The sequence below is a fragment of the Taudactylus pleione genome, unplaced genomic scaffold (genome assembly GCF_031769625.1).
Source record: "Taudactylus pleione unplaced genomic scaffold, aTauple2 ptg000064l, whole genome shotgun sequence".
NCBI classification, from domain to species: domain Eukaryota; kingdom Metazoa; phylum Chordata; class Amphibia; order Anura; family Myobatrachidae; genus Taudactylus; species Taudactylus pleione.
Genome location: NW_028284466.1, coordinates 6,221,944 through 6,249,190, shown reverse-complemented (window position 1 = coordinate 6,249,190; position 27,247 = coordinate 6,221,944). Strand labels below are relative to the sequence as shown.

The following is a 27,247-nucleotide window of genomic DNA, read 5'->3' as shown; positions in this document are numbered from 1 at the left end:
ATTCCAGATTATTTTAAAATATATAGAAGCATTGCCCTAGACGAATTCTGACTCCCTAAAAAACTTTTATGGGTATTAAAGATTATAATTTATTATTTGCAACCATATAAGGTATATGAGAAATTGAATGCACTTGATTGACAGCTTCAGCTGAAAATGATCCCAATCAAGAGGAATTGAATAAAAGGGTTAAAATCCCTTTTCTCAGCATGCTCCTGACGAAGGTGTGTAGACACACGGAAACGCGTTGAGCCTATACAGCTGATCCTGTGGCATTTGATACCTATAAGCAGCTACCTTTTTCTTTTCAAGCGGACTTAGCACCCAGATCATCACACAGCCCGATGTCCTCTCCAAGAGAGAGACTCCAGTAATCCACAAACAGGGAAGGGGTTCGCGTCGAGAGCCACATTTCCCCACTGTTGTTGCGGGCACCCGCTCCTGTCACCCCTCCAACGGGGAGAATCCAGTTCAATTTCCAACTGATATGAAGTCTATATTGGAAGTTGTGCCCTTCCCATGAGACTACAAGCACCTGCTCCCAAGGGATTATACAGCCGAGCCGGCCGGCGGCTCCATCAGCAGCTACACACCACTTGGAACGGAGCAATATCACTGAGAGCTCCCGCGACGAAAGGGAGATATTCCGACATCCAGTGACAGACAATCATTGGGATATATACAGCACCACATGTGGACTACTGAGATTCTTGATCTGCAGATCAGAGGCTGTAATTTCTACCAGAATCGGGTGAGCTCATTCCTTGTTGCCACAAATAGCAACATTATATCCAATTGCTGCAATAGCTCATAATCTGCCACAGATACAGCGCATATATATTCAAAAGACACATTTCATATTTTCTATTTTTTTTTATCTTTCTGGCAACAATTTAACCAGAAACACTGACTTTATTCATTTCATTCGTTTTTTTCCTAATATTAATTATATGTTGTGTATATGTATGTAGGTATAACCAGGAATATTGATTCCATTCATTTAATTGTTTTTTTCTTGACTATATGTTGTGTATATGTATGTATTTTCCTAGTAGGAACATATATATGTTCCACATAGGTTTTGAATATTTTTACACTTATGTACAATACTGTCTTAATAAATACCTTTTACTTCACACTATAGGGTGGTTTCTAACATATATATTCTAGTGTGACTAATTGAGCGCAGCCAACCTTTTCTATCTGCCACCAATGGTTGCTGGTTTTGCCACTGATGGTACTCCGCCATCAACAACATCCTATCAACGAAGGTTTCATTTACTTTTTCTAGACGCAGGGGGCACAGTTTACAGGCGCCCCAGCATCATGCCGCTAAGCCCCACCCCTGAACTTGATTGGTCTCTAACCCACTGTGTCCCACAGCAGGGAATCTCCCTTTACCTAAAGCAGAGGCAGCTTGTCACGGCTCTTGGTTCAAGTTGTCCAAAGCTTACTACAGATCTCTATGGCAGCTCTTCCATACAGCTCTGTTATAGAGCTATGGATGTCCTACAGTTTGTCACTGCAGGGTGAACAAGCCCCATTTAGTATCCCAGCATGCACTGCCACCTTTTTGATATAACAGCATGCTAAAACTATGGCAGTGCATGCTGGGATGTGTAGTTCCACAGCAGCTGGAGGGCCAAGGTTGAAGACCCCTGCTCTACAGGCTGTGTTAGCAAAATGACAGGAGCTTATTGGTCAGTACTCTTTCTCCAAGGCTTAATAAATCTACCCTATACTTAGATTTGTTGCTGTGGGGAACAGTTTTCCTGCACAGTGACCTGCAGAACAGTTATGAGAAAATGCCTACTACACACACGGCAATATTCAAGTGGCCACAAGCTGTCGCGGGCTACTAGTGCTGCACTTATAAGCACAATTTACCATAGGCCGATCTCTACCTGTACCTCCTCCATAGGTTGCAAGCAGAAGTCAGCTCTGATACACAACCCATAAATCCGCCAGAAGCGGAGAGCAGATCGCAGCTAATTGAATCTGGCCCACTGAATCTTGGGATGTATTTTACAATCAAGATACCACTTACATATTATTTGCCCTTAGGAAGAGTAATGCCCATAAAAATACGCTAGATATGAAAGTGTCATCTTTGGCCCAGATTATTTATTACCAGTTATTTATATAGCGCACACATATTCCGCAGCACTTTACAGAGAATATTCGGCCATTCATATCTGTCCCTGCCCCAGTGGAGCTTACACTCTATATTCCCTACAACATGCTCACACACATACACACTAGGGGTAATTTTTGTTAGGATTGAAGCACCACACAGTTTGCAATTTAGCCACGCCATGTAACTTTTTCTTAAAATATACATTTTAATCTGAGTCTTTATACCTTTTCTCCAAAAAAACTGATCCTACACTATAACCGAATTAAGACACCAAATTGAGGAACAAACACGCAATCTGGATAAAAAGACAGACAACCGGGATGAGCGACTTGACCCACGTCTTTTCCTTGGTGCCTTGTGGATAAGATACTGCAGAATCTCTTATTGGGGTGAGACATTTACCTTCTATTGTTCCAAATTTGGACATATTTGCATGAGGGAATTTATTGCAAAACATTCACCCCCCATACTATTTTTACCATTTATAGCAGCTTGGTTAATCAATCTCATATTGATCAGGTTTTATTCTTCTTTATATGTAATATTCATGTGCACGTATGTCTTATTGTACTAATTAAATATATTTTGTTGTCTACCAGCGCTACACTGTTTTCTATAAAGCATAGTTATGCTTTATTTGCGACTTTATACCAATTCCTTAACAATAGAAAGGTTTATCCTATGTACCTAGTACACTATAAGCGAATTTGTATGTGACCAAGATGCAAAATTCAGGAAAAAGTAGCATTAACGCTAGGCATTATTGGCAGGGCACTGCGCCCTTCCCGCTTTGCGCCCTGCACTTTCCTGGAGAATAGGGAGTCTGCCTGGAAGTGTGCAAAGCATAGAGAGGAGCAGGAGTATCCTCAGTCCCATACACACTTCACGCCACATAGAGTAACCTGTTACAGTGTGTTATGAACGAGTGCAGAATAGTGTCCATGCAGAAACAGGCACTGAATATCAGTTCCATCCCACTATTCACTCCTCCTTCCGCTCGCGGTCGCTTCCATCCCCATCTGCTGCTCTTCTTTCTGGGCTGAAGTGTGCGATGGAAGGGCAAAGACCTGGAAGACATCAGCAGTTGCAGCTCTGATGGAATGGTTTGTGCACAGGGTCTTCACCTACGTGGTCAGCCTGGCCATGGTGAAGATGTGAAGTGGCCGGTACATGAGGTTACCCGAGCAGATCCCTGTACATGAACATGCTGAGCCACAACCAGGCCCTATACTGAGAAGTCAGCCACCAGGCGTGTTATACCAGCCTGAGATCGGATGGGACAATGCACTGTGGAGCCAGTTCCCTGGCTTACATGTAGGCAAGGACCTCCATTTAATAGCCTGGGCCCCTCTCCTACTGGATGTTCTCATCACTTACCCACACCCGGCACCCTTATACACTCTCCTCAGTGACCCCATGTAGTTACTTGCCCCTCTCCTTTTTAGATTTTCTACTACTGGCCAATGGGTTCTTTGTCCTCTCACTGTATTGAAATATCAAGCCGGAAGTCACAGTCTCTGCTGCAGCGTGTTCAGTGTAACCATCAGAAAGAAGTGGACACACATCATACCCATTGTAGTTCCCATTATAATGCTTTTTTTCAATAAAGTATGTACTACAGTGTGGCGTAATGTGAATATGGGGCACTAAAGTGTCACGTAACATGAATAAGGGGCACGACAGTGTGGTATAACATGAATAAGGGGCACGACAGTGTGGTGTAATATGAATTGGGAGCAATAGTGTGTGGAATGTGAATTAGGGTTACTATGTGTGGCATAATGTGAATTAGGGGCACCAAATTACAGTACGTATAATGCAATATTGATTATATTAAATGTTAAATTACTGATTTATATATATATCTATCTGTATACACCTATTTCAGCTGCGATGTGACTAGGATGCACCAGGAAACTGTGCTGATTAATTTCATACCCGAAACTTGTATATCTGTGTGCCATTGAGTCTGTAAACGAAGCACAGACTCAAGCTGCATAAAAGCTGCAGCATCATAGCACTTCATATACTGATTCAAAGACTTAGTCGCACACAGATATAAAAGTGTTGCATATCAAATTAATCAGCAGAGTTTCATGGTGCGTCCTAGTCGCATTGCGACTAAGGGCCGTATTCAATTTGAGGCGTTAAGTCCAGATTCGCAGTAATTTACCGCCGATTGCGTCATTATCGCCTGTTTTAGTTTTCCTCCGTATTCAATTTGAAAGACTTTCTGCCTAGGCGTTAAGTCAATACAATGTAATAGGCGGTAAAGTATCGCCTATGAATGGCAGGCGTTATAAAGTGCAGAATAGGGGTTTTGGGGTGCAACATTTCGGGAACCCCCGTGCAGCCTTCAGACAGTCCCCCAAAGGTAACCTATGTCAAAAAAAAAAAAATTAAGGGCGCCCCAAATATGGACTTTGAAATAGGGGGCAAAAAAAAAAAAAAAAAAATGTTGGGGTAGCCAACTTTACTCTGGGGGGGGGGGGGGGGTTACCAAGTATGCCCCAAGTATTTTTTTGCTTGCAGGCGTTTGCGGCAGGTGGGTTTTTCACGTTTTTTTTATGTCACTTTAGCAACTTTAAAATATGCTGAACCCCATTTTCAAGTACCCCAAATTTGATGCCCATAGTTGTTTTGCCCCCCAAAAAAACTTCTAAATGCTCTTCTGCATCACCTTATTCAAAGCCGCATTTATGCATCTGCCGCGGCTATTAGAAACCCCGACTTCCTTCAGTAGTTAAAAATGGGGGTACCCATAGTGATCCCCCTTGTCCACACATCTTTAGGGGGGTTCCTAGAATATTTGCCGAAAATTCCCGTAGTAAAAATTTACAAAAAATATAACATAAGGTCCCCCCCCCCCCCCCCAAAAGCCAAACCAGCCAGTGGTGGTTTCTAAAAATACGGGGACCAAAATGTGTAGCGTTCCACCGTATTTTAGAAACCAACACCAGGCTGCAGGGATTAGTTCTGGTTTTAAATATAGGGGGCAAAAAAGACGTGGGGTACCCCCCATGTTTAAGACCAGCACCAGACCCAACCGACTGGGGTGTAATGCCACAGCCTGGAGGCCCAATCACCGAGGCTCCAGGTCCAAAGCATTACACCCCAAGTCGGTCAGCGCAAGCCGGTGATCTCGGGAGAGTCGGGGACACGCCAAAAAAGGGTCCCCCCTCTCCCGAGCACCACAGGCTTACTCTGAAGCCTGGGGCTCATCCCCATACCCCTTGCTTGGTGGGTATGCAGGTAAAGGAGGGGGGGGGGGGCAAATAATGTAACACTATAGTACTTTACAGTGGAACTACAAGTGCCAGCATGCCTGCCATTTTGCACTTGTGGCAAAATAAAAAAAATGACTACACGATCCACAGACTAGCTATGAGTATGTGTGTTGCCACACATACTTATAGCGCCCGAATGCCAGCTGACGGCACCTCCACGGAGCTGGCAGTCCCGAGAGCCAATCAGCGGCCGTGCTGACTGTAGAGCGGCCGCTGATTGGCTCCGGCTACTGACAGTTCCCACGTGGTGTGACTCGCACACGTGGGAACTGTCAGTAGCCGGAGCCAATCAGCGGCCGCTCTACAGTCAGCGCGGCCGCTGATTGGCTCTCGGGACTGCCAGCTCCGTGGAGGTGCCGTCAGCTGGCATTCGGGAGCTATGAGTATGTGTGGCAACACACATACTCATAGCTGTTGCGTGGATCTTGTACTCCTTTTTTTTTTTTGCCACAAGTGCAAAATGGCAGGCATGCTGGCACTTGTAGTTCCACTGTAAAGTACTATAGTGTTACATTATTTGGCCCTATTACACCCATACCCACCGTTCCAGGGGTATGGGGATGAGCCCCAGGCTTCTGCGTAAGCCTGTGGTGCTCGGGAGAGGGGGGGACCCTTTTTTGGGGGGTCCCCGACTCCCCCGAGATCACCGGCTTGTGCTGACCGACTTGGGGTGTAATGCTTTGGACATGGAGCCCCGGTGATTGGTTCTCTGGGCTGTAGCATTACACCCCAGTCGGTTGGGTCTGGTGCTGGTCTTAAATATAGGGGGTACCCCACGTCTTTTTTGCCCCCTATATTTAAAACCAGCACTAGTGCCTGCAGCCGCCTGGTGCTGGTTTCTAAAATACAGTGGAACCCTAAACATTTTGTTCCCCGTATTTAAAGAAACCACCACTGGCTGGCAAGCCTGGGGCTGGTTTGGCTTTTGGGGGGACCTTATGTCATTTTTTACCAATTTTTTTTACAGCTTAAAAAAAAAACGGGAATTTTCGGGAAATATTCTAGGGACCCCCCTAAAGATGTGTAGACATGGGGGATCTCTATGGGTACCCCCATTTTTAACTACTGGATGAAATCGTGGTTTCTAATAGCCGCGGCAGGGAAAAAGACCTAGTAAAGCTATTTAAAAACCCGACTTTCTTAAGCAGGCAAAAACAGGGGTACCCATAGTGATCCCCCATGTCTGGACATCTTTAGGGGGGTCCCAGGCATATTTCCCGAAAATTCCCGTTTTTTTCGTAAATGGGGTCAAGGGCCATTTTTAAAAAACAGGGATAATTTTTTAATTAACTATAGCAAGTGAAATAAAGATAAGATTTGGGGTTTAGGGGTGCAGGCTTATAAAAATTAGCCTGTACTTTTGGGAATGCCCCCTTAAAACGAAATGTTTCTAAAAAAATTTAAAAAATAAAAATTTTTGGGACACCCCCCCAAAAAATAAAAAATTTGGGGGTGACAAAAAAAAAAAAAAAAAAAAGTCAAACGAAAAAGCCAAACTAACAAAATTAATACTGGTGGGGTCCCCAAGTATGTGGCAGGTGTTTTTTTTATTGCGCAGAGTAGCGGCAGGTGTATTTTTGCAGAATTTTTAAAATTACCTTTAGAGACTTAAAAATATGCTAGTACCCATGTTCATGTACCCCAAATTTGATGGGACCACTTTTAAAAACGAAAAAAAAAAAAAAAGCTAAATGCTCTTCTGCATCACATCAATGTCGGGAAAAAAACCCAGCAGCGGCTATTTAAAAACCCCGACTTTCTTCTGCAGGCAAAAACGGGGGTACCCATAGTGATCCCCGAGGTCTGGACATCTTTAGGTCTTACAATTTTTTCCCAAAAATTCACGTTTGTTTTCGCCGGGTCCCGTTTTCCCCTATATTCAAATTGAATACGGGCACACGCGCGATACTTTAACGCCTGGAAAACAGGCGAAGCCAGCGTTAAGTCCGGGCAGCATTAAGTTAACGCGGCTCGGCTCAAATTGAATACGGGCCTTAAACACATTTTCGGCAAAAACTCCATAGTGCGCAGTCCATGTGGTCCATATAGTGGCCAACGTATTCTGTAAAATATTGGAGATATACTCCATGCAAAAAAACTTGCCAGACCCTATTAATAATATACATCAGTGAGAGAGAGTCCAGAGTTTTTCAAACTAAGGCATTTTGTGGCCCTTATGTGTGTGATGAGGTTCTGGGCATGCTTGGGATTGTATGGGATGTCACATAATAGAAAGAAGTATGAGCAGTTGTCTAAAACTCCTGTACCAGTAACATTTTCAATTAGGTGGTGATTACTTCTGACCAAAGGGAAGCCATTTTGGTGCAGGACAAATCATACATGGCACAGAGTTCCTGTTCTCTAGCAGAGAGGTGAGGTATTGGTGAAGATGGTGAGCAACAATTAAGGCACAAGATATCATTGATTCTACAAGTTTGCATACACATTCAGAATTTAGACAGATAAAGTTGAATTTCATCACCCATGTGTTCCTCCAACTTAAGCTTGTGAGATTCTTTGAGAGGCAATTTGTAGGACAAAAACAAATGGTAGAGAGTGGAGATTAGGTCTTTAGATAAGGATTTTTGCATGCAAAAAGATCCCAGTGGGCAGAGGGATTGAAAACAAGGGCAAATGTTATGGGAGGACTGAAAAATGTCTGATCTGGAGAGATTGCTAAAACAATTACATTGTTAATGTACATTGTAACTTTTAGGAGAAAAAAACCCACCACCAGAAACACTTACCAAATGCTGTTGAGAATGAAAAATAGCTGAATAAAAATACATCCAAATGGCAGAATCCCACCCATAATGATGCCAGGGGATGGTTTTGTGAAAAACGACTGAGTTGGGATTTGACGAGGAATCTGATTTGTACGGACTGGATGTTCAATGGGCTGTAACCAGAGATAATAAAATAGTGAGAAGTCTCATCTCTGAGCAGTAATCAAAGAGACAAAGAAAAACTCAAAAGTTGCACTACCATCCCTATTGTCTCACAACCCAAAGTCTGAAACTCCAGGGGCTACCCCCCACACAGTATTTCCAGGGTCTCCTCAAGTTCTTTTCATGGCCCTAGCCAAACACCTGAGGTTAGTGCAAAGGGCAATCACAAGGCACAATGAAAATGCCGTGGGTTGTAGTTTGTACATTCGATCAGTGAATGGCACTTAGTTGGCAATTCTGTATTCAAGAAACAGAAAGACCCCAGGAAAAATGGTTGCATGGGCCGGATCAGGCTTGGGTAGGGAGAAGTTTAATATTTATTTATTACGACTTATTGAGCAAACATTATTGCTTTGAAACAAAGTATATGGTTTTCATTAAAATGGTTTATAAAAATTACAGTAGCTGCAATTTATGCACTTTTTGCAATATTTGATAATTTGCAAAATTTGGGATTTTACACAAATATCTTTACTAATTAGCTGTTAACAGACATATGCCTCTGCATACATTATGCTAGTAACATAATAAAAATGTTTTAGAAATCTGTTAATGGACAAAGAATAAAAACAAAAAAAAAGTCTAAAACAGTGCCACCTTGTGTCCAAACTTGGTATGTTTGTTTGGCATTACAAATTGAGTCTCCCATATCCAAAATGCTTGGGACCAGGGGTATTTTGGAAATCGGAATATTCCGTAATTTGGAATAATTGCATACCACAATCAAATATCTTGGGAAAGGAACCCAAATCTAAACACAGAATACATTTATGTGTTATATATACACACACCTTATATACACAGCCTGCAGGTAATTTTATACAATATTTCAATAATTTTGTGGCTCAAACAAAATGTGTTCAAACATGAAATTCATTTGTTTCATATACACCTTATACACAAAGAATGAAGGTAATTTTATACAATATTTTTAATAATTTTGTGCCTTAAGTAAAGTTTTTGTACTTTGAATCATCAAAAAGCAAAGGTTTAACTATCTCAGTCATGCTAAAAAAAAATCCGTATTTCGGAATATTTGGATATGGGAGACTCAACCTGTATCAACAAAGCCTATTAAATATAACAAAAAAAAAGGATGAAAATTTAGATAACTTTTACTGAAGGTTTACTGCAATAAAATTAAAACAACAGCATTTTTCATACTAAATATTTCAGCATAATGTCTCTATAGAATGGTAGTTCAAAGTAGATTTATAAGCAGTTTGACGCCTTCCAATCCTCCATTATTTTGCTTTTACATACCTTCTTCAACTTTTACTAAGGGACCCTGCTTTTTTCTTCTGTGATTTTGACTTACACATTTATAGAATGCCGCAGTTGCCCAGGCATACAGCTCTGCATTGGGTACAATGGCATCCATGCAGCAGCTTGTGTTGTATGCCAGGTTAACATGCTGGATGATAGAAATATGAGGCTAAGAGGCAAATAAATGTAAAGCAATATATTTAGCAAATGTTGTAGAAGTCAGGGCATGCACTGGTATATATTAAGGATAAAATCGTAATTCATTATGCTCACCAATGACGTTAGTTTGCCGATATAGAATAGCATTTATCTCCGTTCTTTTAGACTAATGGTGCATACACATGGTCAGATTTGTCAGATGAACGATTGAACGATTTTTGACTGCATTAAAATGAATGTAATCATCCAAGTCTGACTGCAAACACATCAGATGTCAGATATCGTTATCTGACCATCGGGAATGCGCATCGGTCAGGCATGTCAGATTTTCCTTCAGATATGAACGATAACTATTTAATAATCGTTCAATCATTCAGATCTGAAGAAAAATCTGATCGTGTGTATGCACCATAACACCCTAAGCGAATGGTACCACTTTCTCTCATTCATTTTTTCCTATAAATTCCCATGAACAGTCTATTAGTTCTCTCATCAACTGTCCTATACCCGAGGGAAACAAACAGCTGTACCAGGGAATTGATATTGGCTGTATAACACGGTTCTCTCACTTCCCATCCTATTCCTCTGGCAAGATGGGGAGCGGCAGAACTTGATGTACAACAGGTCTCCACCTTCGGGACTTTTGCTTATTAGTTACTTATACTGTATAGTGTTTAGAGTGCAGAGTGATTTATTGCAGCGCCTTTTATCATCACTTCATGTGTGTATACATGGTGCAGTGATTTACAAGAGTTCAATCTGTATATCTGGACTCTGGTTGTATTTTATGATATGTGGTTTTAAAAATATTGTATGTAATTAGTTATTATATTTCGCCGCCCTAAGAGGGACAATCCCTCCTAACCTAACTGTGTACATTTTACACCTTACCATTTACTTCTATGTTTGTTTTGTAAGTCAATCTTAACATTGTTCTAGATTGTTAACAAAAGTTATGTATTATATAAAACTTATTCTACTAGAAGAGTGCTCCCTAATACAGTATTTTAGGTAATCTAAAACTTCTTTCCTTAGCCATATTTTACTTCGAGTACCACCACCACAATCCCTTTACATATTGAATATCATCAAATAAACAGAAAATGTATATTTCATTTCTATATTTATCACAGTAGTATTTTTACCTGTGTGGTGGTACAGGTTGAGTCTCCCATAACCGTATATTCTAGAAACCGAAATATTCCAAAAACCGGAATATTTCGGGGCAGCCGTGACGTCATGACGTGACCAGACGACATGACGTCACTAGTGTCAATGGCCAATGACTAGAAGGTGGGAGTGGCTTCAAAGGCATTCTCTCACCAGAAAATATGATTCTTCTTCTCCTCCACATGCCGGACCTCCCCCACGGCACACTCCAGACACCACGTCACTCACCGGACCCCCGCGACATCCGACGGACAACTTCGCAGCGACCTCCGGTGACACCTGAAGCACCCGCCGGACCCAATGCACCCACCGGAAATCCCTCTGACACCCGCCAGACCCCCTGCAGCATATGGTCCAGCCTCCTGTTACACCTGCAGCACAGGCTGGAACCACTGCGTCACCCGCCAGGCCTTCCGTGACACTCAGACTCCCACAGCAGCCCGGCCTCAGGTATTCTAAAAACCGAAAAAAAACAATATCCGAAATGCTCCTGGTTCCGAGCATTTTGGATATGGGAGACTCAACCTGCATTTACATCCCCCCCCCCCTCTCCTTCCCTTTTAAACATGCACAAACCTCCCCCCAAAAAAAAGTAATCAAAAAAGGTCAAAACCTACATTAAATTTTCTCTTGCAGTAAAATGGACAGGGCAAATTAGGCAATGATATTTAGGATTTGCAATTTGTTGCTACATGTGCCAGAGGCTGATGCTAATTAATTTGCCATCATATTGATGTTATTTTTATGCTTTATTATTTTACATACTTACAGTGCAATAACTGATAAACACTTATAACCAAATGGAAAAAACTTACTCTCTCTTTAAATCCAAAGTATGCACCGAGAAACGTTAATGGGACTGAAATGCCAAACCACATTGCTAGCACAGCCACCAGCGTCCCGAAGGGGATTGCAGCTGAAGAACCTTTTGCCCACAAGATAACATTCATGATGAAGAAATCAGTAAAAATAATCCTAGGAACAGTTAGAAACAGAGGATTGAAATAAGAGTTTCCATAGTCATCACTATTTAAGCAAATTATAGGACTTTTCATTTTTCAGAGACTGTGAAATACAATGATTTTAATTCTGTGGCCTTCTACTGGTTTTTAAAAAAACCACAACAGCATAAAAATACAACATGCAGAAAATAACCACATTCACCTAAACTGCAAATTGATTGGTTTTTTTTTCTCTATCTGAGGGTCTTTTCATCCTAATAACACAATCACAGCTGACAGATCATAGAAAATCAATAAATAAAATACAGAGTTATGGTAGACTTACCTAGATAACTCCTTTTCTTCGAGGTCCATAGAGTCCACAGGGATACCATGGGGATATTATGGTTGGAAGACCAGACACCAAACAGTTAAAGCTTTGGCTCCCAGAATGCCCAAGGGTCATCCTCCATACGTACCCTGCCCCTAGCCATATGACATCAGTTTACTTAACAAGCCTAAAGGCAGGAGAAGGAAAGAGGAGAAAGAAGAACAATCGTACACCAGAAACACTCTTACAGAAGATGAGGGAATCTGTGACCGAAAGAAAAAAATCACCCAGATGCGTCAGGGTGGGTGCCCTGTGGATCTTGAAGAAAAATGAGTTCTCTAGGTAAGTCTACCATAACTCTAAATTTCTTCTTCGGTGTCCGTAGGGATCCACAGGGATACCATGGAGATTTCCGAAAGCAGTTCCCCTACGGTGGAGGACGCTACTGAGCAGAAAGGAGAACTCGTCACCCAAAGGAAGCATCCTGGGAGGCTAAAGTATCAAAGGCATGAAAAGGAAAAGTGGACAGAAGACTACGTGGCAGCCTTGCACAATTGTTCAGCAGAGGCAACACGACTGAATGCCCACGATGGCAGTACAGAGTAAAATGTGCTGTCACCGTGCTTGGGACAGGAAGATCAGCCTGTGTGTACATCTGAGAGAGAGCCATGCATAGCCATCTCGCCAGAGTCTGCTCATTAGCTGTATGCTCCACATAAATACGGAGAGCACGAACTACATCCAGGGAGGCTTCACCTACAGAAAGGTCTGGAGCCTGAAAAGCTGCAACAACAAATTCTTCATTTACATGAAAACAGGACACTACCTTAGGAAGGTAACCCTCCCTTGTACGAAGAACAGCTTTACCTGGTGAAAAATCAAAAATGGGGAGCAACCTTCCTCAGTATCCTCCGTAGTGAGGAGTTCCTCGTCAGACTCTTCTGACTGAAGAACAGTCGATAAAGGAAGCTTTTGTGTCGGTCCTTTTAAGAAAGTGGAGGGTGCGGAGAGAGCTGTACCCATAACCTTTACCAGGGTGTCAAGAGTCTTGGTTAGCCCAGCAACCCACGGAGGCTGAGACTTACGTGCCTCAGCTAACTCAGACGTTAAATCCGTCATTACTCCTACCATGTCAGCGGCCCATGTAGGCGCAGATGAGGAAGTATTAGCCATAGGTGGATCAATTGCTATACAAGCATCACATAACGTGGACCAAGCGGAATGCGGTTTGGTTAGTTTGTTGTTACACCTAGAACAGACATCTTTTGAGACAACTTTGTTCTGTTTGACTTGGATACACACAGAGGGACAGAGTATAAACAGAAGTAATGAAAACAGAAGGCTGGCTTGGGACACAGAGGAGGAGATACACCCAACTCCCTTCCCACAGATCAGGTTCCTTGCACCCCCAGTGTATTATGCACAGCCTCTGTACCAGAGCCTTCTGTGCTTAAGTTGTAGCTGCACTCTGTAGCCAGGAATGGGGAGCAAGAGAATCCAGCCTTCAGTTCTGCTGCACTCTTCCTGTATAAAGGAGAGATGCAGGCAATTAACAGTTAAAAAAACCCAAAACCCGGCAGCCACGTTATCTTTTACAGCAGCTTATAGAGGAGAGAGAGCCCTAAGGGCTCCAATTATGGCTGCTATGTGGCCATTACCTCCCCCTCTGCGCTACACCGCGTGTATCAGCGGGGAGAGGGGAGAAGCGTGTAACGCTGTGTACACTTACACAGCGCAGTGTAGCGCCGACACGGGGACAGGAGCCACGTCCGCTGTTTTACTGTGCTATGCACACACCAACACAGCACAGCATGCTGTGTTAGCGCTGGGCCGCGGGGCAGGAGCCGGGGGATGCGCAGCTTGATAGACCTCCGGGGACACGCAGTGAGTGTCTTGGCAGGTCAGCAGAGTCTTCTCTTCTGTGTGAAGACTTTGCTGTGGCGATAAGGAGCTGTCAGGAGCTCTTTTGGAATGAGCCCTGTGCACTCCTTCCTGATGTCTACAACACCAGGGTGCCAGGTACCCGGACCCCACCTTTTAGATAGGTGGCAAAGGGTACCTATAGGAACGTAAAAGATGCTTCAAATAAAAAAAATTTAAAAATTAAATAAAATATATGTATTTGCTGGAGCACAGCATAATGTGACCAGCTCCTAGAGGCACATTTTCTAAACTGAGGGCTGATGGGGCATAGAGAGGGAGGGGCTTCACACTTCTAAATTATTTAAAGTGCCAGCTCCAGTTATCCACGCCTCTATACCCCAGCGTAAGCACCTCCAGTGTCCCCTAGTGGATGAAAGAGAAACATTGGTGCATCGAGCACCATCGGATGCAATTGCAGCGCTTGAGGTTGGCTATACCTGGCCGCAAGCACTTCAGTGTGAAAAACAACCAGGTGACGTGTACAATGACGCACCCTGTTAATTATACACACCTATGAAACGGCGTTGAAACACAAAGGCACGCCTGCGTTCTTACTTTCACTCCCCCGTTTCTAGTGGCCTGCCCGTTACCACCCACAAACGGCCACTCCTGTCACTAATTCAACTGGGCTGTCTATGCTGAGCGAGCGAGTGCTTCCTGATCTGTCGCAGTGGTTTGCACACTCGCAATGTGATGCATGTGCATGCGCAGAACGCAAATATCGGCCAGCAACGAGCGATCGCATCCTAGCGAGCAGGTCTGAATCGGGTCCTGTCTGCCAACAGATTCTGTATGTCAGTGAACCAATGACGTCTGGGCCAAGCCGGAGCCACCAGTATTACTGCACCGCCTTCCTGCTTGAATTTCCTGAGAACTCTTGGGAGCAGGGAAATTGGAGGAAATAGATATGCTCACCTGAAGTCCCATCTTACTGCCAGTGCGTCCACGAAGGCTGCTGATGAATCTCTGTACCTGGACCCATACCTGGGGACCTTGTGGTTGTGGTGTGACACCATGAGATCTATCTCTCGTAGACCCCATTTGTTTACCAAGAGCTGAAACGCTCCCGGATGGACAGGCCACTCTCCGGCATATAAATCCTGGTGACTTAGTAAGTCTGCTTCCCAATTTAGCAATGCCGTTATGAATATAGTCGAGATGGCCGGAACATGACGTTCTGCCCAAATCAGAACCTTTTGTCACTTCTTCCATGTCTGCATAATTTTTTGTGCCTCCCTTATTGAGGTAGGCCACTGTAGTTGGACTGGATCTGGACCAGACTGCCCTGGAGCAGGTCCTTTGCCATAACAAGTGCTTTGTATACTGCTCGCAGTTCCAGAATGTTTATTGGCAGATTAATTTTTTGATTTGTCCATCTTCCCTGCAGTCCAGGTCGCAGCCTCGCTGCTAGCTAAGCTCAGCCACGACCTGCCGAAATCACCAGCACAATCACTGATGTTGCAGCCCGGCGGAGGTAGATTGAGTCGCAGTACATACATCTTAATACAGACGCTTGGTACTGCCAACTCAAAAAACTTAAAATAATAAAAAGCTTAGGACTGCCTGAGCAGTCCCCTGCGGCACCAAACAACAAAACTGTAGTCCTATGGCTAGGGGCAGGGTATATATGGAGGAGGACCCGGGGCATTCGGGGAGCCAAAGCTTTAACTGTTTGGTGCCTGGTCTTCCAACCGTAATATACCCATGGTATACCTGTGGATCCCTATCGACCCCAAAGAAGAAAGTGCTTTTTACAGAATAATTACATCAGCGTACTAAGGTTCCCAGCACAGCAATAATCGGGATAATGGAATATTATATTTGATAACTGGTTGTTTAAACTGAATCTATTAAATGCTTTGGGACATGCACATAACTTACCCAGGGCACAAGAGTGCTGTCAGTAACACATTGGATTTCCATCTCTCTCCCCCAAATGCTGAGGAAAAAAAAATGAACTTGTATAATATCAAACACCACTACTGCAAATACTTCATAAACACATACATGAGTAGCCCTGAAAAAGAAGTGCACTTTCACTTAAATGCAATTTAGCAACAAAGGTTGGACATGTTTACTATCTTCTATATACCCTTGATGTAAAAAGTCTATACATCCTAATGGTAAATTGCAGGTTTTTGTGATTTAAAGCATAAAACCAGGATAAATCACGTCAGATGCTCAATTACCTTTATTGTGACTTGCAACCAAGAAAATGACATACAAATAGGCATTTATTAGGAAAAAAACAGCTGAAATAAATATTAAAAGCCAAGTATGCACATCCCTAATTAATACTTTAAGGAAGCAGCTCAAGTTTTTATTATAGCCGTGGGACTTTCTGGATAAGCCTCTATCAACTTTGCACAACTGGGCTCTGCAATTCTATCCCAATCTTCCCTGAAGAAAAAGCAAGGTCCATCAAATTGGAGATCTCTAGAGCGCAGCCCTGCTTAGGTCACTCCACTGGTTTTCTATAGGATTGAGGTCCAGGACCTGACTATTATTCTTGGACCATGAGTTTCCTGTCTGAAGCCATGGCTTGGGTGATTTGGATGGGTGCATTGCTATGCTGGAAGGCAAATTTCCTTTTTTGTCTTCAGCTTTCTGACAGAGGAAAGCAGGCTTTGTACCAATTTTCTTGCTAGTTGGAGCTATCCATTATGTCCTCTATCCTGACTAGAGCCCCATAGTATGATGCTGCCAAGGGTATTGTCTTTGTACCAAACATAGCTTTTAAAATGAAGGACGAAAAATTCAGCCATGGTCTCAGACGAGAGACATTTTCCCCACATTGTTTCTGGCAATTTAAATGTTTTTTTATTTTGTCAAAACTAAAATAGGCTTAGGAGTTTTTTATTTATTTTTTTAATGAGAAATTACTTCCATATTACCACATCTCATAACCCAGACATGTGCAGAGTGCAGGAGATTGATATCACATGCAGGGAGTGACTACTTTCTGCATTATGTTATATTAAGCCTCTTGATGAGGCTTCTCCTGTCATCAATGTTGGAGTGACGTCCTGATCGCGGCCATGTCCCTGTTGTCACATTTTCTCCACTTACTGATTATAGCCTTCACAGTATTCCATGGTATATGTTATGGCTTTGCAATCTTGTAGACCTCTCTCGTGAGTGGTACCTTCAACAGCTGTTTGTGAGCCACGGCTATCCCAATACAATGCAAGGAAGAGAGCTGCAAAGAATCCCTGCAGGAACAGCCGATCTTTATTTAGGGATAATCTTTTGCTGGCAGCTGTATACTAATTGACTAAACATGATTTTTAATGTGATTGGTAACTTTAGAACACATTACAGCCCAACTAAGGGGTAAATTTACTTAAGGGCGAGTTTTTAGATGTTGTGTTGCCCATAGCAACCAGAGTCTAGCTATTTTCTTCTAGAAGGTGCTAGATAATAACTTATTTATTACTACATTTTATTTATAGGGCGCCACAAGTGGTCCGCAGCGACGTACATACAGTACAGGGTACACAGAAGATTACAATTATCAAAATATGAACAGAACACAAGTAACAACTAACACCACAATTCTCCATACACAGTACAGCTCTGAAGGTGAAGGCTGTCAGAGAAGTGCTACAGAAAAAGGCTGTGAGATAGTGGGGAGGAGGACCCTGCTCCTAGGAGCTTACAATCTTGGGGAAAGGGGAGACAAACAGATGATATGAGGCATGAGTGTGTAGAGGGGGACCTGAGTGCAGGAAGTAAGCAAGACAGAGATGGCTGAGGCAGGAGGGACAGAGACCTGGTAACATGGTTATGTGGTGGAAGGGTATGCTTTGATGAACAGGTGGGTTTTCAGTGCACGTTTGAAGCTCTGCAAGGTCGGGGAGAGCCTGATCGAGAAATATACCCTAAGGGTGTGCGCCCTCGTGCAACTAGGGTATAGTAAGGTTGTAGTTCACTTTTCCTAAAAATTGCCTGTTTGTCACGTGAATTTCGTTAGTTGCATGGTCATATTAAAAAGGAAAAAATAGGCCTGACATATCGTATTCTGATTTCAGGCTTTACATCACAAAACCTGTCATATTAATAATTAATACAGACACCAAGTTTTTAAAGTAGACTTTTTACCATTAACAATCGTCTTTTTTTTATCCATTATGAATCACACAGTACTTGGTGGTATGAGGGGACATATTTGCAGCAGGAAGATTATATTATTATTTATATGTCCCTGTAGTTCGGTGTACAGTTTGGGAAGTCCTATCTCCAAAAGAGGGACAGAGGTGAAGTGATCGAAACATTCAAAAATATAAATAAAATAATAGCAGAGTTCCAGGGAAGAGGACAAAAGTAGTAAGGAAAATTTTTTAACAGGTAGGGCGAAGGATCCCAAGCACTCATAGCAATACAATGTATGGGGCAAGCCTATTTATACTGTTCAGTGTTTGATAGAACAAAACAAAAAAAAAAAAGACACCACACACAAATAATGGCAGACTAGATGGACATGATGTAGGTTATTTTCTGCCATCAAAAGAGGTTTTCTATATATGGTTTCTATAGTTACTTACTCTTATACATCCGAGCAGACACATAACCAGCAGGGGTTCCCAGTAGGACCCACAACACAACAGAACAGGTCATCAATGCTCCTCTGTTGGCAGGGGACAGAAATCCAAGACAAGCCAGGACTAAAGATAAAATGCAATAACTTAATTAGAATTATTTTCATCTTGTCAAAATATTTTAATAAAGTCACAAATAAAATAGAAATCCTGCTGTATAGAAGTAAACCCTGAATGCCAATAACAACTTGAACACTTCCCATTTCTTGCACCAATTCACATGAAGCAGTTGTCCCATCTGTTTTCATGTGAGAGGAGAACAGAGAAAAATTGCAGCATACAATAAAATGTCCTTATTCCGTCCGGGATGCGGTAATAATCCCGGCCGTCGGGATGCCGGCGCTTAGAATGCCGGCACCGAAATGTAGCCGCCGGCATCCCGACGGTAAGTACTGGGGTTAGGTGGAGGGTTAGGGACTAAGGGGGGGGGCCGCATCCCGTACTGTACCCCTCCTTCCCAGCCTGCAACTACAATGCGACTAGGGTCAGCAACGAATTCCGTGACAACACTTGAAAGAAACACACCTAAAAGATACTTACACAATGTAATGAAGGTCATAATGAAAATTTGTGTTCCTTGGCCCAGAAAAACAGACAGCAACATCCCTTTCTTAGGTGGCCTGAATATATCGCCATGTACTAACTTCCAGCCAAACTCCTCCTGAGCATCTTCCTGTAACAATTCAAGAATACAGCATAATATGTGAATAACTGATGGCATACAGGGATTGTCCCCTTTGGAGCAACCCCCAAACAGCTAGCACCTATCAACAACATTTAACAGATGGTGAAGAGCTGCCTGTGCTGGAGCGTCATAACTTTTGGGACTAGTATGCGGAAAGGACATTAATGGGCAGAAGTGGAGGCCACACATTTTGGGATAGCATTCATTCCACAGCTCACATCTTACAGCAGACTGAATCCCTAAAATGAGATCTTTCTCCTGTCAACCAGAACTTTCATTTCTTTTTATGATTCCACAACCCACACTAATAAGTAATGTTGAAAGGATAACTGTCAGTACATCAGCCAACATTTGTCTTTATGTTAAATAAAGAAAGGAGAAACATTGGATAGTTAAATGAAAACAAACAAACACTGGGTTAGCTTTCTGATGGGTCCATTTAAAAAAGCAAACAAAGAAATGTTGTTGTATTTTATGTGAATGGTTTGACAAGTTTGATACCCAAGCTCGGAGATGTGTTTAAAGTCCTTTCTTTGTTCCTGACCAATGTGAGAACATTATATCTCCCCTTTCCTTCGTGTACCGATGCACTAAGATAAGAGTCATGATACTCAGAATGCAGTATCCAAATTACACTCAATAGCCAAATGTCCCTTTACATTAGCCGGCACCACACGCAAAACAGTGGGCAAACATAGGACAACCAATGAAGCATGTCTGGAGTTCAGGCATCATACTTTTTGGAGATCACCTTTTTTGGAGCGAGAATCACAGTAAAGAAATGTTAAATAAAGTACAAAATAAAGAATCACAACACACACAGCCAATATAACTTCCAATGCAGTGAGTTTGTACACCCACAATAGGAGGGGTACAAATAATGGTCCATGGACCCTCCAAAGTTTTACGGCCATTTACGCCTCTGAAATGTTCTATGGAATCATCTTATTGGCTCAAACATGCAGCCCTTCATATGAACATCTGGTAGAGGATACTTACAGAAGAATCTATCTGGTTGTATCTGGCAATATCCTTGTGAAGGGTCCGTAACATAATCATAGCCACCATGCCAGAGAGGAAGAGAACAATTACAAGCGAGTTCATTATACTGAAAAGAAAGCATAAGATGTCCATAAACAATTGGACGGCAGAAAGAGAATGCAACTGTATATAAACTGGCAAATAAACAGTATGTTACCTATACAGCGTAGAGCTTTTCTTAAGCCAACTTCTTTTTTTTATTACGTTTAATATATGCAACTTGTTTAATTTAATATTCCTGCTTTAAACTGCATATGATGATTAGAGTCAATGATTTCCATTTAGCCAGGGTAACCTTTATGTCAATGTATATGTCAATGGAGTCAAATGCAAATAAAGAGTTGTGAAAATTATTTTTCATTGATACCAAAAATAAAATAAAGTGGACAATCACTTTCTATGACGTACCTACTGTTTTTAATACTGTATATGAATAACGTAGAACAAAAAATAAAACAAAGTACATAGGACAGTTATAAACAAACAGATCAACATAATGACATAATATAATACAAATAAGCTAATTACATGGAGGAGTCCGTTAAAGAGAGGGGATACAAGCAGACACTAGAGTGAGTGTGGGAGAATAGCTGTGGAATACGGAGGCTGGAGAGTGAGGAGAAGAAATGTAAGGATGAGTTTTACACACATGCTATATAGCTGGGTAGATTAGAGAGTGGGAGGGCATTCCAGAGGTTGGGAGTAGTGCAGGAAAAAGTTTGAAGGCGGCAATGGGAAGTGGTGATCAGAGAGGAGCGGAGGAAGTAGTCATTGGCAGAGCAGAGTGGGTGGGAGGGAGTGTGTGAGGAAACAATATTGGAGATGTAGGGATGAGAAGAGTGATTAAGCGCTTTGAAAGGTGAGTTAGGAGAGTTCAAACTTTATTTGAAAGGGGACAGGGAGCAATTGGAAGAGAGAAGCAGTAGAGGTGGAGTGGCGCGAGATGAAAATGAGGTGGGTAGTGGTGTTGACAATGGAATGATGAAGAAGGGCAAGGCAGAAGTTAGGCAATCTGGCGGGAGTAGGTTATACAGCAGTAATCAAGGCAAGAGAGAAGTGCGCAATGATAATTTTAATGTCTTCCATGATGAGAAAGTGCTTGATCCTGGAAATATTGTGGAGGCAGCAGGATTAAGAGGGTACTTAATGTGGAGGAAGAAAGAACAGTGTCAAGGATGACACCCAGACTAGATTTGTGGGACAGAGGCAAGGGCGGCGTTACCAATGGAGAGCAAGGGGGAATCTTGGAGGGGAAAATAGACAAGGACTTCCATTTTAGAGATGTTTAGCTCAGAGGTTCCCAAACACGGACCTCAAGGATCCTTAACAGTTCAGGTTTTAGAGATTTTGCATGTGCTCAACCATGGTTGCATGGTTGAGTACAGATTACTTCATTAGTACCTCAGGTCAATTTGATTTAACCACCTGTGCTCAACCATGGATCTCTCTAAAGCCGGAGCTGTTGGGGAGCCTTGAGGACAGTGTTCGGAACCTATGGTTTAGCTTAAGAGCTGGGTCATGCAGGAAGAGATTGCTGACAAACAGTTGTTGCGATACAGGAGATAATGGTAGGATAGAGGTTAAGGGACAAGAGGTAAATTTGAGCGCCATTAGCATATAGGTGGTAATGTAAGTTGAAGAAGCTGTGGAAACTCTCCAATGGAAGAAGTATATAGGGAGCACAGAAGGGGCCAATGACAGATCTATGAGGGATACAGATAGGACAAGAGCGTTGTACGTAGGAGCAGAGGGGTGAGGCTGTTGTAGACAACCTGCTCAAGAAAATTTGAAGAGGATAGGAAAGACATGAGGTGCTAGTTGGAAAGGGAGGCATATAGGTTGAAAATATGAAGGGAGTGAAGGGAGAGAGACCACAAGCGGTAAGAGGGGCGAGGTTGAGAGGTTGTGGAGGTAGCAGAAGAGGATCGTACCCCCTAAAATCCAGAGACCAAGGAATGGGCTATAACAAGTTTGGAAGGTAAAGTGGAAAGTAAATTCAAGTGAAGTGAAGAAAGAGAAGAGGGAGGAGATGAGTAATATGTGGTAAAAAATAAATGAATAAAATAAAAAAAAAAAGGAGGATTGAGAAGAGATGAGAGACAAACTAGGATTGTTTGGATAATGAGAGCAAAGAGCTGTAGGAGAAGACGTATTAAATTAGAGGAAGTCAGTGCTTTACTCCAGAGGAGAAGAGGGATGGGAGATGTTTATAGAGAGGGAGATTTTATTATGTATATATATATATATATATATATATATATATATATATATATATATATATATATATATATATATATATATAAGTGATTCAGGTCACTTACACACATGCAAAAAAGATGAGCCAAAAAACAAAAGTAATTTTACAAGCAGATGCTATTTGCAGCTATGAGGCAACATAAGCTTGACCTGCTTGCTTTACTCATCAGTTTGGTCCCAGATGTGTTATACATATGTATTTGTGTACATGCAGTCTACTGAAAATTATGAAAGTGAACAAATGGGAAGCAAGAAATCTTTTTCCAACTGGTTTACCTGAACCACTGAATATTTGTGTGCGGCATGGATTCCAAAATATAATCCCAGCGAGATGCCCATTTAATGGTATTATTTTCCTATAATAAACAAATGACAAATGGTGTTTTACATTAAGAATTAACTTTATAGGCAAAATACTGTTGCAACTGTTATCAGCACTATACATTTATGAGAAACAACAACAGCAACAACAACAACAACATGCCTGTATGGTGACGACTTGTCAATATGTGATGTGGAAGACCAGCCACTTGTGGACTAACCGGCTATTTGAATACGCTGTGCTGGTTTACTCATGTAAAAATAGTTGAGACAATGGGCTCAAAAATAAAGTAATTGCACAACCTCTGCAAGGCAAAGTGAACTCATCTAGCAATAGTACAGTCATGAGGTTATGAAGGATTGTGAAAATCATGTGAAAAAAATAATGTCCACCTTTTACTTTGTAGACACTTTGCTCTTAGTCCTCTTCTGAACCCTATTAAGAGTCTATATCCCCCTTAATGTAGGTAAAGAGCATGCATAGAACTTACACGGGGCAAGCTGCTTCAGCTCAACACCGTAGAGCACATTAAAGCAAGTCGGTCAGCAGGTTCTCTAACATTCTGTATTAGCTTTGCTGCACCTTATGTATCTGGGTACTTTGTCTAGCAGGCGGCTACGCTCTCTCCTAGCATTCCTTCAACCCACACAGTAAGAGGAGAGCATGTAGAGAAAGCATGCTTAGGATTGAGCAAAGTGCATGTTGCCACAGTCCAGCTTCTTCTACATGTCACCGTTGCACTACTGCAGTGCTTCCCAAACTCATTCCTCAGGGAGCACCAACAGTGCAGGGTTCCATTTTCCTATTTGGTTCACTACTGGCTGACATTTTAAAAGAGCTAATTATTTCACTTGTGATTCTGTGAACAGACCTGGAAAACATTCACTGTTAGTGCTCCATGAGGAATGTGTTTGGAAAACACTACACAACTGTGTGGGCTGAAGAAGCTGGTGAAGGAAAAAGAAGAGAACGGATTAAATGCTCGCTCCTGGGTGCACCTTTTTTAGGTCAACTCTCTACTCCCCTTTTACTACATGGAGCACAAAGCAATATGTGGCAAAATAAAATAGCATTACAGGACCTCATGACAGGTCCACTTCAATAGAGAGCTGGTCAGAGAGAGATGCTCTTCGGCATTAGGGCACAGGTCTCGCTCACGATTGGTCTTTCTACTCAAATTCTCCATGCCCCTAGGATACACAGCTGCAAGTATGAGAAGAACCTGATCTGAATTTTCTGAACTGCTTACTTGAAATGTCACAGAGTATGTGTAGATGACATCCAACTTGCTAGTTAAATCTTTGGGTATTTCCATTGGGTCGCCTTCACATTTTAAGGAGTTTTCATTAGTGTGTTTATAACTGTAGTGAAATAAGCACAAATATTATCATATGCAAGATACAGTCCATCCATTTAAGAAAAAAAATAGGAGCTCTCGACTGGCAAAACTATTTGAAAATTACTGTTACATTATTGCCGTCTTGTAATCCAGCTGTTAAATTTTGCTTCACACAACAAAACAAGCCATCTGATTGGTGATTCTATTGTAATAACGGAGTCAAACACCCTACTGAACCAGAAGTATGTGAGTAGATAACTGGTCTTTTATAATCAAATAATCAGGCTTGGAATGTACCAGGTCCCTATCCTTTACAATTACAGCAGTTATGTAATTTATTTATTACCTGTAATTTATATAATAGCGCACACACATATACCGTGCCGCTTTACAGAGAATATTGGCCATTTACATCAGTCCCTGCCCCAGTGGAGCTTACAGTCTATGTACCCTACAACATACATGCACACACACAGATTATAATTAAAAAAAAAAAAAAAAAAACCTGAGGATATTTAACACCTGCGCTTAGAAAGAGAACAGCTGCTAGATGAGTGAAATAGAGTACACCTAAACTCCATATGAATATCATTATAGTAACAAAATCCTAATGTAAGTGTCGGTCTCGTGTGTAAATAACTGAACAGACTCTAAAGATCAGTGGATTCCTCTACCTCCTATTCTTATACCATTTCAAGTGTAGCGCTGGTTTAGGGATTATTTTTTTTGTTGGGAGCCAATTAACCTATTAGCATATATTTGGAGTATGGGAGGAAACCGGAGTACCTGGGTGAAACCCACGCAAGCAAGGGGGAGAATATACAAACCGCACACAGTTAGGGCCATGGGGGAGATGTATTATAGAGGCACTTAACGTGCCGCTATATCGGTAAAGCGGCGAAGCAGGACACACTAACGATGAGATGCATTAACATCTCACCGGGAAGAGCGGGGGAGTGATAACTCTCCCCTCCGGCGATCCCTGCCCGAGTACACAGCGCATCAGCCTAGGGATTTCGCAAGTATCGTGAGATCCCGCCGGCAGCCCCCCCGCAGCAGGGACAGCACTGTCCCTGCTGTGGGGATATAGCATCGCCAGGCTGCAGCTGTCGATAGCGACAGCTGCAGCGAGCAGAACGGTCAGGCGAACTGACTGTTCATACATAGCCCTGCCCATTAGCGCTGCTGTCTTGTAGATAGCAGCACTGATAATGACAGGGGCATAGCGCCCCTGTTATTTACTGCCCAGCCCCCCAATTATACATGAGGGAGAAGTGGTATCAATGCACATAACGTACACTGATGCTGCTTTGGTTAGTACATCTCCCCATGGTGAGACTTCAGTGCTGTGAGGCAGTAATGCTAACCTTTACACTGTCCGTGCCACCCAACAACAAATTTTATGAAAACTGCTATATTTCAAACAAACAGAAAAAGTAACAATGATAAAAATTATATGAAATAAAAAAAAAAAAAGTAGCAATCTAAAATTAATACATGATTTTCTACGTTATTGAGGACTGTGGTTCTGCTTCAATTAGGAGAATATAGTTATGACATACAGAATATCTAGAACCCAGTTACGTCCATTCTCTGCTCTCTACCTTCAGTATAATGTCCACAATATTTTTTTTTCTCTTTAACCTCTCGAATTAACCTTGAATTAAAATGTACCCTAAAATCAAAACACTAAGGGGCAGGTTCAGTTAAACGCCATCTGTTGCCGTGACCTCTCTTGCCACTCACATAATAGCAAAACACAACATTTCTGCTCGCACCTCCAAAAGCTTAAAGCGAAAGCACCGAAAGCCATTCTGGTGGCAACTCGCAGCTAACTAAAATGGCCCCTAAATGTTTCAGATATCACAATATGGAAAGAAATCCATAGTTTCACCCTGCAGCTTGGGTTGTTTTTAATGTTGAAATCAGGGTTGGCTGGTTTAAAGCAAATGTATTTATTATTTAAATGGTTATGCTGTGATTACAGGCACGGTGCCATGACTACGTAAAAAAAAAAAAAAAAAAAAGGAATCCCCCTGGTATTATTCCATCCACATTCTTGTTGCTTATGGTCTTCATTCGAGTGACCAGAACAAATACAGTAAATTCACACTACAGAAAAGGGAGGGTGAACCAGATCAAAGAGGTACTAAATCTGCCCAGCATCAGCTAAGACTCCACAAACTCCTCCCCGAACAATCCTATGGGACAGGAGAAAACCACAACTAACATTCATAGGGGTCTATTTACTAAGCAGTGTTAGGAGACAGAGTGAAAAGTGATAAGACAGTGATAAGGTGCCAGCCAATCAGCTCCCAACTGTCATTTTACAAACACAACCTGTGAGATGACAGTTGGGAGCTGATTGGCTGGCACCTTGTCACTTTCCACACAGTCTCCTAACACTGCTTAGTAACTAGACCCCATAATCTTAAGGCCCCCATACATCAGCAATCTGAAAACCACAATTGAGCAATTTGAAGATTTATTGCCCGATCTTAGGATTTCCCAATCGAGCAATCTGTGCCCATACATTACAGATCTTTTTCAGTGATTTGCAGATCGATTGCAGAAAACACAGATCGGACAATCTTGAAAGGCTCCATCATTTTGCTGGTAACGGTCTGCAAATCTGCTGATCATGGCCATACACTAGCAATCTACAGCCACAATCGATCTGTGAAATCCAACATGTTGGACAATCAGATTTAACAATTCCAATCACTTTTTGGTTGCAATCTGCGATCTGTGAAGCCCATACATTGCAGATTTTTATACACAATCGATTGCAAATTGCACGATTGCTGCAATCCATCTCTGATGTATGGGGTCCTTTAAAGGGAA

The 27,247-nt window shown here is 42.2% G+C and overlaps 1 protein-coding gene across 1 annotated transcript in view; it reads right to left on the bottom strand.

Annotated features, from left to right (window-relative positions):
• Positions 1 to 27,247, bottom strand: part of LOC148534771 (transmembrane 9 superfamily member 2-like) — a 108,250-nt gene that overhangs the window by 37,396 nt on the left and 43,607 nt on the right. The window contains exons 7-14 of the mRNA XM_088465785.1: positions 24,314 to 24,425; positions 23,019 to 23,098; positions 20,445 to 20,553; positions 19,301 to 19,433; positions 18,707 to 18,826; positions 16,044 to 16,101; positions 11,783 to 11,942; positions 8,172 to 8,323 (exon numbers count right to left, since the gene is read on the bottom strand). Of these exons, the coding sequence (XP_088321911.1) occupies positions 8,172 to 8,323; positions 11,783 to 11,942; positions 16,044 to 16,101; positions 18,707 to 18,826; positions 19,301 to 19,433; positions 20,445 to 20,553; positions 23,019 to 23,098; positions 24,314 to 24,425 (924 nt within the window). The remainder of the gene's footprint in view (positions 1 to 8,171; positions 8,324 to 11,782; positions 11,943 to 16,043; positions 16,102 to 18,706; positions 18,827 to 19,300; positions 19,434 to 20,444; positions 20,554 to 23,018; positions 23,099 to 24,313; positions 24,426 to 27,247) is intronic.